This window comes from Piliocolobus tephrosceles, chromosome 11, assembly GCF_002776525.5.
Source record: "Piliocolobus tephrosceles isolate RC106 chromosome 11, ASM277652v3, whole genome shotgun sequence".
Lineage (NCBI taxonomy): Eukaryota > Metazoa > Chordata > Mammalia > Primates > Cercopithecidae > Piliocolobus > Piliocolobus tephrosceles.
In genome coordinates this window covers 77,740,421-77,758,193 of record NC_045444.1, presented here as the reverse complement: position 1 = coordinate 77,758,193, position 17,773 = coordinate 77,740,421, and the positions used below count along the sequence as shown (strand labels likewise).

Here is a 17,773-nt window from a genome sequence, read left to right as displayed (position 1 = left end):
GTTTCCAGTCTTTAACTATAATAGGCAATGCTTCGGTGAACGTGTCTTTTCATATCTGTGCCATTGTACCTTTAGTTTTGTATCAGTTAGCTTTTGCTATGTATAGCACACTACCTCAGAACTTAATGGCATAAAGCAACATTCATTCATTAGCTCAAGATTCTGTAGGTCAGCAATTCTGGCAGAGCTCAGTGCTGTCCTTCTGTTGTTCTCACTCATGTGACTGAAGTCAGCTGGCAACTCAGCTGGAGCTGGATAGTCTAAGACAGACTCATCCATGTGTCTGGTATTAGCAGGCTGTGAGCCAAGGTTTCTCAAGTGACCTCTCATCCTCCAGCAGGCTAGCTAGTGATCATTTATATGGTCTCATCTCAGTCTCAGGGCTCCAAGCACTTCAAGAGAGAGCAAGCTCAATGCCCAAGCACTTTTCTATCTTCTGCAGCCATCAAGTTTGCCAGGCCCACGGTCAGTAGAAAAGAAGAGGACTAACCAAAGACATGCAAACTTACTTCCCTGCTTCCATGGGAGGGGTATACCACCATCTATTTGCAAATTATCTACCATGGAGAGACATTGAGACATTACTAAACATGGGTGATACAGTTTGGGTATTTGTCTCCTCCAAATCTCATGTTGAAATATGATCCCCAGGCCGGGCACGGTGGCTCAAGCCTGTAATCCCAGCACTTTGGGAGGCCGAGACGGGCGGATCACGAGGTCAGGAGATCGAGACCATCCTGGCCAACACAGTGAAACCCCGTCTCTACTAAAAAAATACAAAAAACTAGCCAGGCGAGGTGGCGGGCGCCTGTAGTCCCAGCTACTCGGGAGGCTGAGGCGGGAGAATGGCGTAAACCCGGGAGGCGGAGCTTGCAGTGAGCTGAGATCTGGCCACTGCACTCCAGCCGGGGCAACAGAGCGAGACTCCGTCTCAAAAAAAAAAAAAAAAAGAAATATGATCCCCGCTGTTGGAGATGGGGCCTAGGGGGAAGTGTTTGGGTCAAGGTAGTGGATCCCTCGTGAATGGTTTGACACTTTCTCAGTAGCAATGAGTTCATGTGAAAGCTGGTTGCTTAAAAGAGCCTAGTATCTCTCTTGCTCCCTCTTGTCAACTAATATGCTGGCTCCTCTTCTCTTCCACCATGACCAAAAGCTTCCTGGGCCTCATCAGAAGCTGAGCAGATGCTAACAGCCATGCTTGTACAGCTTGAAGAACCATGAAAAAAATATACCTCTTTTCTTTATAAATTTTCAGCCTCAGATATTTCTTTTTAGCAATACAAAAAGGACTAATACAACAGGATTGCTGGGTCACAAGGCAAATTCAAATGTAAAATTGCCAAATTCCCCTCTATAGAGATTATACAGTTTCGCATTTCCTCCATGAGTGAATGTTCCTGTTTCAATAGTGTTACCAAGAGAATCTGTTTTTTTGGGTTTTTTTGTTTTGTTTTTTTGAGATGGAGTTTCACTCTCATCGCCCAGGCTGGAGTGCAGTGGTGCAATCTCGGCTCACTGCAACCTCCACCTCCCAGGTTCAAGCAATTCTCCTGCCTCAGCCTCCTGAGAAGCTGGGATCACAGGTGCGCACCACCATGCCCAGCAAATTTTTATATTTTTAGTAGAGACAGGGTTTCACCATGTTGGCCAGGCTGGTCTCCAACTCCTGACCTCAGGTGATCCACCCGCCTTGGCCTCCCAAAGTGCTAGGATTACAGGCGTGAGCCCCCGCATCCAGCCAAGAGTGTGTGTTTTCAGACTTTCATATTTTTTCCAATCTAAAAGTTACAAACAGTATCTCAGTGGTATTTTAATTTACATCTTTCATTATGAGTGAAGTTGTTTCTTTTTATATACTTAAGGGCCATTTGAACCTTTTTTCTGTGAACTGTCCATATCTTTTGCCCATTTTTCCATAGTGTGTTTTGTGTCCTCTATTTATACAAGTTCTTTTTATGTTAGGAATATTACCCCTTTGTGATATTACACATATTTTTCCCAGTTGTCATTTTATTTTTTAACATGTAATTGTAGTCAAATTGATCAATCTTTCATTTAATGCTTCTGAACTTTGAGCCATTTTTAGGAAATTTTCTCCATTCTTAACAGAATTCACCCATGGTTTTTTACTCTTTGTGTGGGGGTTAGGGAGAGTATCCAGTTTTCCCAATATCCAAGACTCCTTATTTTCCCTGTTGATCCGATACCACTTCTGTAGACTTAAATTTGACCAATTGGGTCTGTAATATGTTGACATTTAAAGTATGACTAATCTCAGGTAAAAATGTAAATTAGTAAAATTCCATATTTTGTTTTCCATTTCCCCTCTGCATACACTTCCTTTCAAAACTAACTCCAATTCTATCTCCTCTATGAAGCACCGTCCAGGGTCAGCAGCAGCCACAAAGTTTCACTATTGTTCAGTTGTAACAGTATAGGCTTTGGTGTGTCGAACTCAGTCACCGTCTAGTTGTGTGATCTCATGCAAACTACTCAATCCTTCTCATGGGGATAACAAAACCTCCCTCTCAGGGTCATTCGTAGGCAACTCACTAGCATAGTACTTGACATATAGTTAGTGTTCAACAAAGTATAGGCAGCCCATTAAAGAAGTGGAAGGAGAGGATCCTTAAACAATTGATAAGGAAAAGCAAAGACCTGATATGCATGTGACTCAGAAATGTGAAGTTCAATGCAGACACCTCTGTTTGCAGTGATAATGTGTCATGTGTTTGTGTACATACATGCACGTGCACATGGACTGGGAAAAAACACATGACTGTATTTTTTTAGTCTGTTTCACTCAGGAATGCTTCCCTGTAGACTCAGGTTATAAGACTTGGAGAAATCTAGAGATGACTTTGGCACATATGAAATCTTCCTTTCAAATAAGAATGTTTTTTAAAGTATCGAAAGAGTGATGCCTGCTGGGGCCATGGAAAAAGAGATTGACTGGGGAAGGCACAGTGGAGACTTCTAGAATTACAGCAATGTTCTGTATCTTGATAGAGGTTGTGATATAAGCCTAGTTAGGTATTTGTTAAAACTCACTAATGCACAACTTAGATTTCCACATTTCTTTGTAAATTTTACCCAAAAAAACCCTGAAAAATACTGAATTCTAATGAAAAGGGATATTGCAATGTTTAGGGAAAATTGTATGGTGTCTGTAATTGACTAAAAATGTATTAAAAATGCATTAATGGCTGGTGGGGCATGGTGACTCATGCCTGTAATCCTAGCACTTTGGGAGGCCGAGGCCAGAGGATCACTTGAGCCCAGGAGTTCAAGGCCAGCCTGGGACAACATGATGAAACCCCTTCTTTACCAAAAATACAAAAATTAACCAGGCATGGTGGCTCCCCTCTGTAGCCCCAGCTACTCAGGAGCCTGAGGTGGGAGAATCGCCTCAACCTGGGAGGCAGAGGTTGCAGTGGGCCGAGATTGCACCATTGCAATCCAGTCTGGGTGAGAAACTCTGTCTCAAAAAACATAATTAAAAATGTATTAATAGGATGCACAGATATCTGATAGTGGCAAAATCTAGGTGGTGAGTATATAGATGTGTACGCTAAAATTCTTTCAACATGGCTATATGTTTAAAATTTTTAATAAAATGTTGGGAAGTCATCCAATACTATAGCTATCAGAAGCCAATAAATCACTCCGCACCTCTGGGTGCACAGCAATCCCGAGGACTGTCACCAGGAACAGAGAATTCCTTCCAATGTGTCCTCTGCCTAGCCCTAAGCAAGCCACTGACCTCCTTTCTGACACAAACCTGGACCCACAAGTTCTCTGTACTTTCATCATCTTGTCCCTGCTGGGCAGAGGTGAATGGAAAAACAGCAGTGTACTCAGCTAGTGGGCAGGTCTTTGTAAGGAAGACCCAACTCTACATGCTGTCACAGTAAATCGTCAGCATAAGTGCTTTTCTGTGCCAAGACAGGAAAAACTGGTTTGACTGTTTTAAAAAGAACATAATTGTAATAATTCATATAAATGGCTTAATATTTCAGATTTTAAATTAGATTGTTTTCTAATAATGGCATGGAGAAACGAACAGTATTTTATTTCCAATGCTGATGGAGAAAGGGCTTAACATTTGTTGAGCCTTAGATATGGAGCAGATGTTTTGCATACATTAGCTCACATAGTCCTCCTAACACTACAAGTACATAGCTCCAATATCATTTTATAACGAGGTTCATGGTCCTCGAGCCAGTAAATAGATCCAGGACTCAAACCAAGATCTCCTCAGCCCAAAACCATGTTCTTTTTCATGGAAGCACACTCTGGCATTTAAAATAGGTTATGTTCTGCAAAGCTCACGTAACTACAACAGCAGCAGTCATTTGACCAGGATTTTACCAAATATCATTGGGTAAAGGAATGAAATTTCTAACGGAAGTGTCGTGTTCCACTCCAATTGTTTTTTACCAAACCACCACTCACCAAAAGGCATTTTTAAGTTTACACTTCTCACCAACAATATAGACAGATGTGACGAGAATACAAAACTTGGCAACCTTTTCCATATTTTCTATAGCTTTAGGGGCAGTTCAGGGTTTAATCTACTTAACTGAAATTTAATGTCGGTGTTGACTGTTCATAAACTAAACAAATGGCCCAAGTGCCCCTTAATGATTTTCCATATCATGCTTACACCACCATCAGGCAAAAATTGCTATTCAATGGAACAGAACCATTTCCCCCACGTGTTAAACTAAGCCAGATTTCTTAACAGACAGAAACTAAGCACTAATGACCCAGTAGATGGCACTAGCTGTGCTGACTACCTTTTTATTCAAGTAGTCCAGCAACTTAGGTCCGAAGTTTGTTTCCTACCAGGGCTATAAACATTTGATACTGAAGATTAGAAAAACATAGCAATCTAATCATGATTTCCATGTTACTTGCAGAAAATATTCATTGTAGTTGCCTCTCTGTATAGAACAGATCTTTACGTGGAAGATGAATGGTGGTTTCTGTATTTTCAAAAGTATTTATCAAGTCTCCAACTCAACTACTTTTCAATTTGGGCAGCCTTCTTTCATATAGTAAAGTAGGGAATTGAGGGACAGGAGGAAGGCAGAGGATACGGATAACATGAATTTGCTGAGATGAGCAACAATAAACTCTAAATTTTCAAAAACTTAGGGCAAAAAAAGCATTTTACTTTTATCTAGATAGACTCAAGTCATGTAACCTCCCTATTAATATCTGATCCTTGCATTGATATATAATTTAGATAATTTTATTTGAACCTTATTCAAAATTTGCAATGCCCACATCCAGAGGCAATACTGAACCTCTTATTCTGCTCAGGGATAGATGCTTTACCCAACAATTCTGCCCTCTGGAGGCACATTCTTTTAAGTACAATTTTTTGTTTTATAATCCAAAACTTCAGCATATATTAGCCTCACAAAGGTAAATGAAACTGAGAATATATATATATAATTTCAATACAAAGGGAGATCTCAAGGGCAGGAGGCAGGCAATCGCAGGGTTTCAAGTGCAGATCTCCCAAATATACACTGATGTTATTCTAGTAATGCAGACCTGTACTTTTAACAACCTGTACTTTTAACAAGTTCCTGGGAAGCCTCATGTAGATGGTTTCTAAATCATTAAGAATTTTACTCAATATCTACTTAATATACAAACCAAGAACCTATGCTGAGAAGCATAAATTTTGACGGAGTAGAAGACATAAAAGTTACTTGAATTTCTGATTGCAAGTAACATGTTTTAAAAAATATCAATAGCCCTTCAACAGAGGTTGAGACATATTGTGGGGGTGTAATCAGTAGTATGTCAATAAACTCTCAAGAGACCTGTGCTCTTTCATAGGTCAGCAGTGATCATCCAAGCCCACACGTTCTCAAAGCCTGGGGAGCCACAATAAAATTGTGAGTTGTCGACCAAGACCCTCCAAAAGACTTAAAAGAAATGTCTACTAGTCAAACTTCTTAAAATGTTCGTTGTCTTCACATCATGCTGGTTCTCTCACAGTAGTAAAAACCTCTTAGTAACATCTTTGGGTCTAATGTTAACATGGAAAAACGTTTTGTCATAAACCAGACTTGATTTCCTCTTTTCCTATCTGTGATCTATATTTTGAGAAACATCAATAGATCATTTTAGTTCAGAAATATGGAGTAATTTGGTTACAGTATTTGAATTCCAAATTCAGGCAGTCCCCAGTAAAGCAAACTGTGAGACATTTGGATGTAATTTAAATATACCTGAAAAGCAAGATGTTTTTCTAGCTTTTCCCTCAGGGCGTAACAACACACCATTCATAACAGTGCTATTTTCCAAAGGTCGCAATTAGATTTCCTCAGAAGCATACCTGAACCGTTAATCATTACAACTCCTTTGTGAAATATGGGACTGGTTAATTACCCAGTGTAATCACTGGCTGAAACTTCAGCACACTGGTTATCACCCCAGTGGAGGCAGGTTTTCACCTCTACCCCTACCTGTACCCCTCCCTTAATACCCTCCCTTAATGCCCATACCAGAGAACTGTGATCTTTCTCCACTAGAAATGTTCAGACTTTCATCAGGTAAGGGATAAAACAAAGACAAGAGACAGATCTTAAAAAAAAAAAAAAAAAAAAAAGTAGTAATAGGGCAAGTAAACTCAGGTTAGAGGAATTTGGGGGCATTCCATGTTGTTACTATTTCATATCATGTTCAGTTTGCTGTTTCTAGAACCCTTTGAAATTCATTAGAAGAACTTGAGTCATTCTCAGCCTAAAACGGCTTGGAGCAAACAGCCAGTATGTTAATGACACCAGAAAAAGTCATTTCAGTAACTAAACTGTTAAGAGCTATATGTCCGCAGACTGATGTAAAACTTGTACCTTCTAAGAAAACTTTTTAGGGCCATTTACCTACTTTCCTATACTTTAGAAGTTCTCCTATCATAAATTGTAACTTCAATCTTTTACTGACCTCACATCTATTTGTTTTTAGCATCATCATTCCCTTGGCATTACTCAACCTAGCAAATTAAACATTCATTTAAAATGTTAAATGATAAAAATACAAATGACAAACACTACTACACATATCAGGTTATCCTCAAGTTAAACTGTCATCAAAGTTAAAATTACAAAGGCTATAGGGACACAGTATAAAGCATTGGTACACTAGGAAAAACTTGAGTGTTTAAATGCCTATGGGAAAGCACACTGTAGCCTTCCCCACTAAATATCATTATCTGGCTTTACGGATTTTTTCTTTCAGTTTCTGTATTAGAGCAACTTCTCCTAGAATCTGCCCAAACAAGGGGCAAGCTGATCTGATGAGACTTTGATCCACTCCAGAATCGTTTTGTAGAAATCATATGGGGGACCCAATTCTGGTGGGGGATATTTTTATACTAAGTGGTTTTTGTTTTCAGTAGGTGTTGTTTAAACTTATTTCAAAGTTGATAGCTGAGAGCACCAGGAAGGAGGAAGGTAGAAAACTTTCTTCCTCTTAACTTCTTCATAAGTGTGTTCCAGTAGGCTGGTAAGGCAAATATTCATTATGGATTGTAATCCATTTTGCTTTGCTTTTGGAGGCTTCCCTTAAGAAAAAAGAAATCTGTTAATAAATGATAAAAACACAGAACAAGGTTACATTATTGAAGCAAGTGTCAATCACAGAAGTAAAAGCTTAGGTCTTTCTCCATTTAATCTCAACTTGTTAAACAGGGGTCCCCAACCGCTAGATCAGTATCAACTCTGGCCTGCTAGGAACAGGAACACCCAGCAGGAGCTAAGTGGCAGGCGAGGGAGCGTAACCGAGCTCCGCCTCCTGTCAGATTAGTGGTGGCATTAGATTCTCATAGGAGCATGAACCCTATTGTGAACTGCGTGTACAAGGGATTCAGGTTGCACGCTCCTTATGCGAATCTAACTAATGACTGATAACCTGAAGTGAAACAGTTTCATCCCGAAACCATTCCCCCCATCCCATGGAAAAACTGTCTTCCAGGAAACTGGTCTCTGGTGCCAAAAAGGTTGGGGACCACTGTGTTAAAGGGTAACAATACTTTCACACTGAATTCTGCATTTTTTTCCTACTGTTGGGGTATAAGATGACATTATTATGTGTCGCAAGTCATTATAATTACTTACATGGAAATCTTAAACAAGTCTAGAAAGGATACTCATACTTACTTGTTTTCATAGTTGTGGAACCTAAGGCTCAGAGACATTTCAAGTGTAATAAAACTCACCCAACATCACAGGTGAGGAGACAATGAGGCCAGGATTGGAAGCCCAGCATTCCATACCTGACAGTATTTAAATTTTCTAAAACTCCAAAATCTTTTCTTTTAAAATCACCTTTAATGCCACATCCTCCTACAAATAATTTAAAGTGTTGCTCCTATCTTACTTACATAAAACAATCATATACTAATTTGTTTTTTAAAAATTCTAAACATCTACAATTTTAAGAAACATACTCTCTATCCCAATCCTTAGACAACTTCTTCTGAGGTATTCTGCAATGTGAAAATCTTAAGAAAACATTAATCACAAACAAAGCCAAATTATAATCATGAATATGCATATGAATAAAGGAACAAAATTTCTCTAATTTTTGTAACCCCAGTTACAAAAGTACTATAGAACACAAATAAACTTGTGGAGATTATTCGGTATTTTGTTTAACCCTTAACACTTTCCACACAGTGCCTAATACATACTGTGTACTGAAATATTTGTTAAACACGCTGAAGTAGGACAAACTGGCACAACTTTTTGTATTCAAATGCTATGGAGTTTTCAGAAAACAAAATCTACTTATTTTGTGATTTGAAGTGGAAAAAAAACAAAGCAACAAATGCAGAGCTAAGTAACCATAAGGTTGATACCATCACTACAACAGTAGTAGTAAAGATGTACTGGCTCTCCACTGTAAGTCATTGAAAGAGCAAAAATTAGGTAGGTTTGTGAACATTAACACACGCTTTATTCAAGAGATAATATTCAAAGAGTTAAATCCTAAGAGTTATCCACCCTACAGAAAAAGGGGAAGTGGGTACCACTTACGACATGTACATAAATTCCACCTTTACATTTCTGAATAAAGCTGTAATTGCTTCTTTGATAGAGCCATTTCTTAAAACTTTTGCTAATAAGGCTACATGAACTGTGTTCAGAAACTTTGACAACATGCACACTCACCCCTCTCAAAGTTAGTACCCAGGATTTTCACTCCAGGCTGAGTACCTGTTAAGTAACGAGGACTTAAGACTGCATGTTACTATATAATTCAATTTGACTCACCTCCAGTATGTTTACAATTTTTTTAAAATAATCAGATCAATGTTTATTATAACATTATAACTCCCTCAAATTATACTTCAGTATTTAACATGGTAGTTGCAAAAAATAAACATTCAAGGCCCCACTTTTAAATTTTCCTCCAATGTAATCCACAAAGTTGATAATACATGTTAGGAGCACTACTCTAAAATAAATGTAGCTTTCTTTTAAAATTACTTGTTGAAATATAGATTACATTCTATTCCAAATTCTGATAAGGAATCTGTTTTTCTGGTAATATAACAAAAATTTGGGATGAGTCAGTCCTTGGAAAATCTTAATGGTAGTCACTCAACAAAGTCAATCATTCTGAGAGCCACAAATACTCAAAAATTACTGCTAGCATTGACAAGTTCTTGTTTTTTGATAGTTATTGCTTTAGTTGGCAATATCTGAATACAAGACAAAAGAACATCTCCCATTAAGCCTTATGTTAACTATTACAAAACTTATACAGAAGATAGACTCATAGAGGCTATAAAGCTGATGTAACTCACCCATGAAATGGGTGCAGGTTTTTTAGAGGCTATCTATCCAATAATCTTTTTGCTCTAAAAAATAAATGCCCCTACTTTTCAGTGTTCCCATTCTTCAACAGGAGACTTGAGCAGCTTAACAGTTTTGCTATAAAAACAAACCATTCTTCTTAACAAACCAAGAATATAAAAGGAAACCCAATAAAGGACATACTTTTCACAGTTAACAATAAATAAAAGTGCAATAAGTGTTCAAGTAGGGCACGTAGTATAAAAACTACACGTGAGTATTTAGCATAGGTCATCTTTTAAAGGCTCTCCGAGGGTCCCTGCCATTACTGATTGTGGTCATCACTGTTTGATTACTAGCGGTTCCTTGTAGTTGTGGATTTATAGGTCCCCGGCCATTGCTTCTGCCAGCATGTGAAAACTGGTGTCCCCTTGATTCAGTGCCAGTGTGAACACCATTTCCTAAAAAAGAATATAAAAATTCATCACTATTTTCAGAGGTAGTCTATAGAAGTAGAACTATCTTAAGTGCCAACACGTTATTAATGCTTAAAAATATTAGGTAAAGCACACACTTTTATTTGCATATTGAAAAAAAAACACTCAAGGTGGGCTCTAAGTTTTTCCAAATGTATTGCTATAAATACGTTAACTTGATGCTGTATTAATAGAGAGAAAAAAGCCAACTTGGGCATCAAAATTAGAAATTAATAGAGTAAAAAAATGCATTGCCTACACTATAAAAGGCAAAATAGTGAATATTGGAATTTGGCTCAAATATGATTAATATCTCAAAACAGACAATGTTATTTTAACTTTTTAAAGGCAAAGATGGAGTTTCCCACAATGTGATCAGCTATGCCAAGACATGTAGCCTTCAAGTTAAAACATGAGCTGGCCAGGCTCAGTGGCTCACACCTGTAATCCCAGCACTTTGGGAAGCTGAGGCAGGTGGATCATTTGAGGTCAGGAGTTCAAGACTAGCCTGGCCCATATGGTGAAATCCCATCTCTATTAAAAATACAAAAATTAGCTGGGTGGTAGTGGTGCACATCTGCAATCCCAGCTACTTGGGAGGCTGAGGCAGGAGAATCATTTCAGCCTGGGAGGTGGAGGTTGCAGTGAGCCAAGATCACACCACTACACTGCAGTCTGAGCAACAGAGTGAGACCCTGTCTCAAAAACAAAACAAAATGAAAACTTAAGCCATCCTAATGAACTCCAATCACAAAACACTGACCTTTCCTCATATACTTAAGAAAAAAGACTTCAGAAGACCTTTAACAGGGCTACAAGGATCATAAACATGATGTCTGGGGGTCACGTTAAATGACATTTGAGGGTCATTAGCCTTTAAACGGCTCAGCTCATCTTTTAAAGCAGCAGCTCCTTATACATGAAAAATTAAGGTGAACTATGACTCTAAAGATAAAATGCTTTCAGTGCACCAAAATAACCAGTAATTCTGTGTCTACTATAAGTAATCACTAGATTACAGAAATTTTACAGGAATCAATTTTTAAAAAAGCATGGTATCTCTTCACAGATATCACCAAAACCTAGAATTCTCAATAAATTGGCTTAAGTTTATCGACTTTCTAGAGAATCAGCCCTTTGGGGATTCTCTGTTTACTGGCAGTTCACCTTTATCACTAATTTATGCCTAAAGATGCTGCTTTTCATCTAAATCTTTATAACTCTCTTAATTCTTACACCTGATCACAAATGAAACACACAAACAAAATCTTACCCACTGGTCCAAATGTACCTGTACCCACATTATTATTCGTGGAATTATTCTTCTGTTCACTCTGTGCCTAAAAAAAAGTTTTTAGTTTAACCAAATGAGAATAAAAACACAACTATATTATTACAACATTACTATATCCTTTCTTTTTCAAAGTTTTGGTTTTTGTTTTTTTTTTTAATTAAAATTTTAAAAGATTTTGCCTAGGTCATTCAAGGTTAAAATGTTAAGAAATGTTTCCCAAACTTTTCAGAATTCTGTTATATCCTATTTCCTGATAATTACTTACCACACCACAAAGTGCAAAATGGCACATATATCTAGTAGATGACACCTCAGATATACATCCTCACAAAACATACAATAAAAATTAAGTATTCTTTTAAAAATTCTCATTATACTGAGTATCAACAGGGCTAACCTAGTCATAGAATTGTAACACAGTCAAAATTAGCCGAATCATAAAAGTATACTACACAATTACCCCTTTGTTCTGCTGTCCTCGATAATCTGGGTTGGGTTCACTGAAATTTGGCACTTCTGAATAAACCATACAAAATCTGAAAGAAAATAAAGAACAAATTAAATGACTTCTGAAATAAAGTCATCAACTCTTCTTTATATAACATCTCTAACTTTAAGGAATGAGCTTATGTGTCAAATTAATAGCAACAAACTATCTCTTCATTTACAACAAAAACTTCCCAAACGATTATGTCTCATAAAACATCAAATATTTGACTGTCTACAAGATATATAACATTCTATTTTGTATTTAAATTCTTCTTTAGTGCTGAAAAAAGTAAATCACGTCAAAAATCAAGGACACAAAAACAACTCTGTCCTGTTTTTCCACAAAAGCTGACCAAAGGAAAAATAACATGAGAGTGAACCATGTTTAGGGTTCCAGGGTGGTTTCTCCAGCAGTGGTAATGGATTTGCACCGATCCATTCACCCACTCCCATTCAGTCCCTCTTTTGATCGATCACTGTGGATCTGCAAAGATAATCATTTAGGATTAAGAGTGGTTTCTGGCAATAAATAAAAACAGGCTACATAGCCACCAGTTTATCCAAGTGCTTCCTATAAGTTGACCATATAATGTGTACTAACATTACACAGAAGCATTTTATTAGCTCCTCACCATACCAAAGACAAATCAGAACCAGTTTTGGTAAATCCTAGACTGACCCTGACAAAGAGCAGTCATTAAGAAATGAGTGATCTCTAATGGTTTTTCACATAACTGACCCCCATTATTATCAACACCTCTGTATGAATACATGAAGGTCAGGAGAGAATCCTGAACCTTTCAGTAACAGACACTAAGACCTTTCATAACATATAACTCTATGAATACTACCCTAAGTGAATTCTAACTTTCCTTCTAACAAAGGCAAAGTGTTAAACATTTCTGATCTTTAAAAGCTAGCATGATCATTTCTTTTCCTTCATTATTAACCATAGGTTCTCCAAATAAGTATCTTATTCCCTCAGTGGAGAACAGTTTTCCTTTATTTGGTGCCATTTGTGGCTTCTCTCTTTAAATATCTTCCAATTTGACAGGCATTAAGTAGATGTCTGAGCATTAACCAAACAGAATGGGCTGATGATTTGGCTTACTGCCTATACCATACTTTACGAATACAACCCAATGTCTAGGCTAACATGGAGGCTGAATTACCTTACACCCCTAGAGAGGATGGCTCCTCCAGGTCAGGGTGGAGATCATTACCAGGGTAGTAGTGTATGGAATCTCGCATTGCGGCTGCCTGCACCGCACCTAGACTGTGGATAAATAGAGGACTTCAGTTTTCATTGCTGCAAGTCCTTTTAACATGAGTACATATTCACCCATAACCATAGAAAAAGAAAATTTAAACGTATGGCCTGAAACTTGGTGAATCACTAGCTTCGTATTTGGTGAATCACTGTAAGAGAGAATTTACTTCAAATGGCACTTGTGACACCTAAAAAATGAACATTTCTAAAACCTACAGAAATGCTCCCACTAGGGCTGGTCTCAACTGCAGCTTCTTCTACCGCTCTTTGCCAGGAAAAACTGACACTTTCAACCACACAAAACAGTACTGACAAGTGTTAAATTTGTACACACGAAGTTATTTTTTCAATTAAGCTACCAAAGACACTCAGTTTACTAGTCAAAAAAGCCAAAGGTTTACAGTTCATACCTACCAACTGTTCCGTAGATATTATTTATAATGTATGCAATTATACAAAATGTATTTTAATACTTACTCCCCAATTTTTTGAAGTTCACCACCCCTTCCAGTATAAAGTGTCAGACATCCTTTCCACATGGATGCATACCTAGAGAGAAAAGAAACATTACTTCTTTAGAAATATATTTATTTTCTTCTATTTAAATCAAGTAAATCGTCACACTATATATTTTTTGTATTAAGGTACAAGTGAGGATCAAGCCCTCTCTATCCACCATAGTAAATCAAATACAATAAATCTAACTTTGATAACCTGCTATTTACAAAAGAATACAAAAATTCTGTTGAATTTTGACATAATTATCTAAATCATAACAAACCCTGGAAAATAAGTCTTTTTGCAAAGCAAGCATTATTATACCTGATGACCACATCTTTAGTCAATTAACAAAGAAAAGCTTTTAATTGCAGACATTTAAAGAGAAACTGTTTTTCAGCCACAGGATATGTAAAATCACCCTAATGTTTCCTTTACAGTCTAGTCAAATAATGATATGTTTTTCCTTCTGCCTCCATAAAAGACATAGGATTCCTAAGCTACCGAAGATCTGGTAGAATTTTAAAGTGCTAAAAAAAAAAAAAAACACTAAGGTCACAAATCTTTCACCTATCTGCCTTTCCACACATGCAATTTTTAATACCACACTGGGTTTGTAGTAAACGAGCTGGCAATTGTTTACTCCGAACAACTTTGAAAGCAGATAGCATCGTTAAATAAAATAATCCTAGATAGATAAACGGTAAATTAATATCATAAAATCAATCCAAGGTTTGGTTCTCAATGGTTCTTTGTACAACTACTATGGTAACTTCTTGACTTTAACTTACGATTCAGTTCTCTTAATTTGAATAAGGGTTATTAAAGACACCATTCACCACTCTTTAAGTTACACAACGTGTGGCTTAGGAGACAGTGCATTAACATTTCACCTTACTAAAATAAAAATTAATGCATATTTTGAGAAAAAATTTGGTTACAATTAAAATATTTAACATTCACTTTAAGAAATGAGAACACTCAGGTAAGTTTTCAGGATATTCTGATAAACATGTTGATATTTGAACCAACCATTATTTAGATGTTAGGTATGTTTTTCTTCAAAAGCCATTTTTCTTAGATTCAACCAGAATATAAGGGCCTTAGAATGGGCCCAACTCCAAGCTGGGTGTGTTATTTTGGTAAATAAGGTATAATTATTCCCATTTCACAGAAGAGGAAGCTGAAGTATGAGGGGTAGTAACTTCTCAAGGTCATACTGAAGAAGTAAAGAGTTTCTTTAGTTTTTAATTTTCGTTTAAATTGTACTCCCAGGTAACTGTTCCCCTTACAATTCTATAGATACCTAATAATAAGTTTAATTTTCCAATAATTTTTCTGATGGAAACACCTGTGACTGTCACTACAGAACATGAAATACTTGAAATAAGATGCTGTTTTTAGCATAAAAAATACTTTTAATCATGGGGTGAAAAATATTTGGGGAGCCAAAAACTCCAATTACAATCATCAATCCTCACTATATTTCCCTAAGTAGGAATTCTCTTTTGTTTTTAAAGATGTGGAAGTTTAAAAAACACAGTTACTGTCATGAGTCAGTGTTATGAGAAGAAAATGTCTAAGTCCTGACTCTCACTTCCTGCTCTGATGACACTTTACCTCACTTCCTGAAGATGTTGTAAGCCTGGAACGTAACCTCAAGGAGCTCTAAACTCCTACTCAGTGCTTTCCAATACTTCTAAGATTCTACTTATTAGGCCAACATCAATCTCCACCACTTTCCCTGCAGTTATGATAAATTATTACAATTTTATTGATCTCAAAAGCTTCCAAATTCTGTTAACAAGATCCTTTTCTGACCTTTTATCTTCCTACGATAAAAATTCAGTAAATTTCTACACGCAATCTACTTTTTTTTAAAAAAGTTGTACTATTTTTTAAAGCCACCAATCTGCCAACTGACTCTTTTGGATGAAGGTATTGCGGATGTCTTTCTGCCAAACATTTTCTGTGTATCCCTTTGGTTTTTGAACAACATCCACCTTACAACAGAAGACACAAGAAATCATTTTGGAGAATGAGCCTTCCAGATACTGTAAAGTTTCCTTCTTTTTCCAAGTACAAATTTGACATATTACAGAAAATGCTAAATCCTTTACCTATAATTTTATGTCCACATTGTCTAAATAACATAAGTAAAATGTTGGCCAGGATTTCAAGTCATTAAAAATGGAGGCGGGGTGGGAAACAACTGAGTGGCAACTATACTAAAGAAAACAACTTATAAAAAAGAAAAAATATGGACTATATCAGTCTCCTAAAAAGACTCATTGACTCTGAATAGAATTAAAACTCTATGCTGGGCGTGGTGGCTCACGCCTGTAATCCCAGCACTTTGGAAGGTGGGGGCGGGCGGATCACCTGAGGTCAGGAGTTGGAGACCAGCCTGGGCAACAGGCTGAAATCCCGTCTCTACTAAAAATACAAAACTTAGCTGGGCGTGGTGGCACACGCCTGTAGTCCCAACTACTTGGGAGGCTGAGGCACGAGAATCTCTTGAACCCGGGAGACAGAGGCTGCAGTGAGGAGAGATCGCGCCACTGCACTCCAGCCTGGCGAAAGAGCGAGACTCCATCCCAAGAAAAAAAAAAAAAAATTAAAAATCTACTTAACCTGTAAATCGGGGTGTAGGCGCGTATTTCCCAGCTGAAACCGACTGCCTTTTACCGCAAAGATGTGTTACATCCTAGCGCTGCCCACCAACCAAAGTTAACACCAAAGGGTCTCAAAACTCCTCAGAGTTGCCCACAGAAAAGGCGGGGGGCTTCAGGGCTTGCCAAGATCCCGGGAGCCGGCCAATCCCGCTTCTGCAGACTGTTACGTCCCCGACTTTTTTGCACACCTACCCTCTGGTCAACCGAATAATATCCCCTGGCTGTATAAGACCTCCGATCTCATCCCACACGGAAATAGTGATGCTGCCCGTTTTATCTGCTACTTTGCACGATCTCACTTCATGGCCGTCTTTGGTTTTGGTCACGCGTCCTGTGAGGATTTAAAAATCAAAGGGAGGGGGTGTTAGATAATGAGGACACCCAGAAAGGCTAAGTCCTCCTCCGGTATTTTAATACATCTGGAAGTTGGAAAGTGACCAAGCCCAGGGCTCCCGCCTCAGGTAGGATCCGATCTCCGGCGGAGGCCACTGGAGCCACGTGGGTGGGGGAGGGGAAGGAGGGGGAGGGGAGCCCCGGGCGCGCAGCTGCGGCGCCCCTGTCTCCCGCCCCGGGACGCACAGCGGACGGTGGAGTGGGCTGCAAACCCCACTTACCTATCTCCAGGACAATAAAGACGACATTTAAGTTTTTCAGTCCGGGCTTAATATCTCTTATAAAAATAAGTGGGTCGTTGACCCTATTCATATTGGGGCAGGTGCGACTACGGCTGCGGAGACGCGAGTGGGCAGGGCGGGGTCAAAGCTTCCCACCCTCCCGGGACAGGGGCGAGCGCAGAGGGGCGACCTTGGGCAGGGGTGGCGATAGAAGGGGCAGAAAGCGGTTAGTCAGGGACCGGGGAAACCAGCCCGGACAGCACTGAGCCTAAAAAAAGAAAAAGGGAAGAAAAAAAAAGGGCTCACAAGTTCTAAAGAAAAAGGCGAACCACTCCGCACACCAACCCCGCTCCCAACCGGGCGACAGGACGGCAAGCGTGCTAACTGCCCCGTTCTTTGGATAAAAGGAAAAAAAAACCGCAGTGAGGGGACACTTCTGCCCTGAGTCCCGCTCACTCACACCAGCGCGCGCCCAGCCTGTCCCGGGCTCCGGGAAGGAATGAGTGGTGACAGCGAAACGGGAGCGGAGACAGAACACCGCACGCCCAGCGTCCCAAACAGCGACTGATGAACACGCCCCCGCGCCGGCAGGACCCTCGGCCCGCCCCGCCCCTTTGTGACGTCACGCTGCGTCGG

The 17,773-nt window shown here is 38.8% G+C and overlaps 1 protein-coding gene across 2 annotated transcripts; it reads right to left on the bottom strand.

The window, feature by feature from the left end:
• Nucleotides 1–7,376: 7,376 nt before the first annotated feature.
• On the bottom strand, nucleotides 7,377–17,772 carry NABP1 (nucleic acid binding protein 1). Of its 2 annotated transcripts, none has more exons than XM_023217834.1 (6): nucleotides 17,598–17,772; nucleotides 16,716–16,854; nucleotides 13,828–13,899; nucleotides 12,052–12,127; nucleotides 11,571–11,637; nucleotides 7,377–10,282 (listed from the first exon to the last, which is right to left on the bottom strand). In XM_023217834.1, exons 3-6 carry the CDS (start codon nucleotides 13,887–13,889, stop codon nucleotides 10,113–10,115), a joined length of 375 nt encoding a protein of 124 aa, XP_023073602.1. In that variant the 5' UTR covers nucleotides 13,890–13,899; nucleotides 16,716–16,854; nucleotides 17,598–17,772; the 3' UTR covers nucleotides 7,377–10,112. The 2 variants fall into 2 exon arrangements, with proteins under 2 accessions (XP_023073602.1, XP_023073597.1); XM_023217829.2 differs by having other exon boundaries at nucleotides 8,952–10,282; nucleotides 17,138–17,734.
• Nucleotide 17,773: the final 1 nt, after the last annotated feature.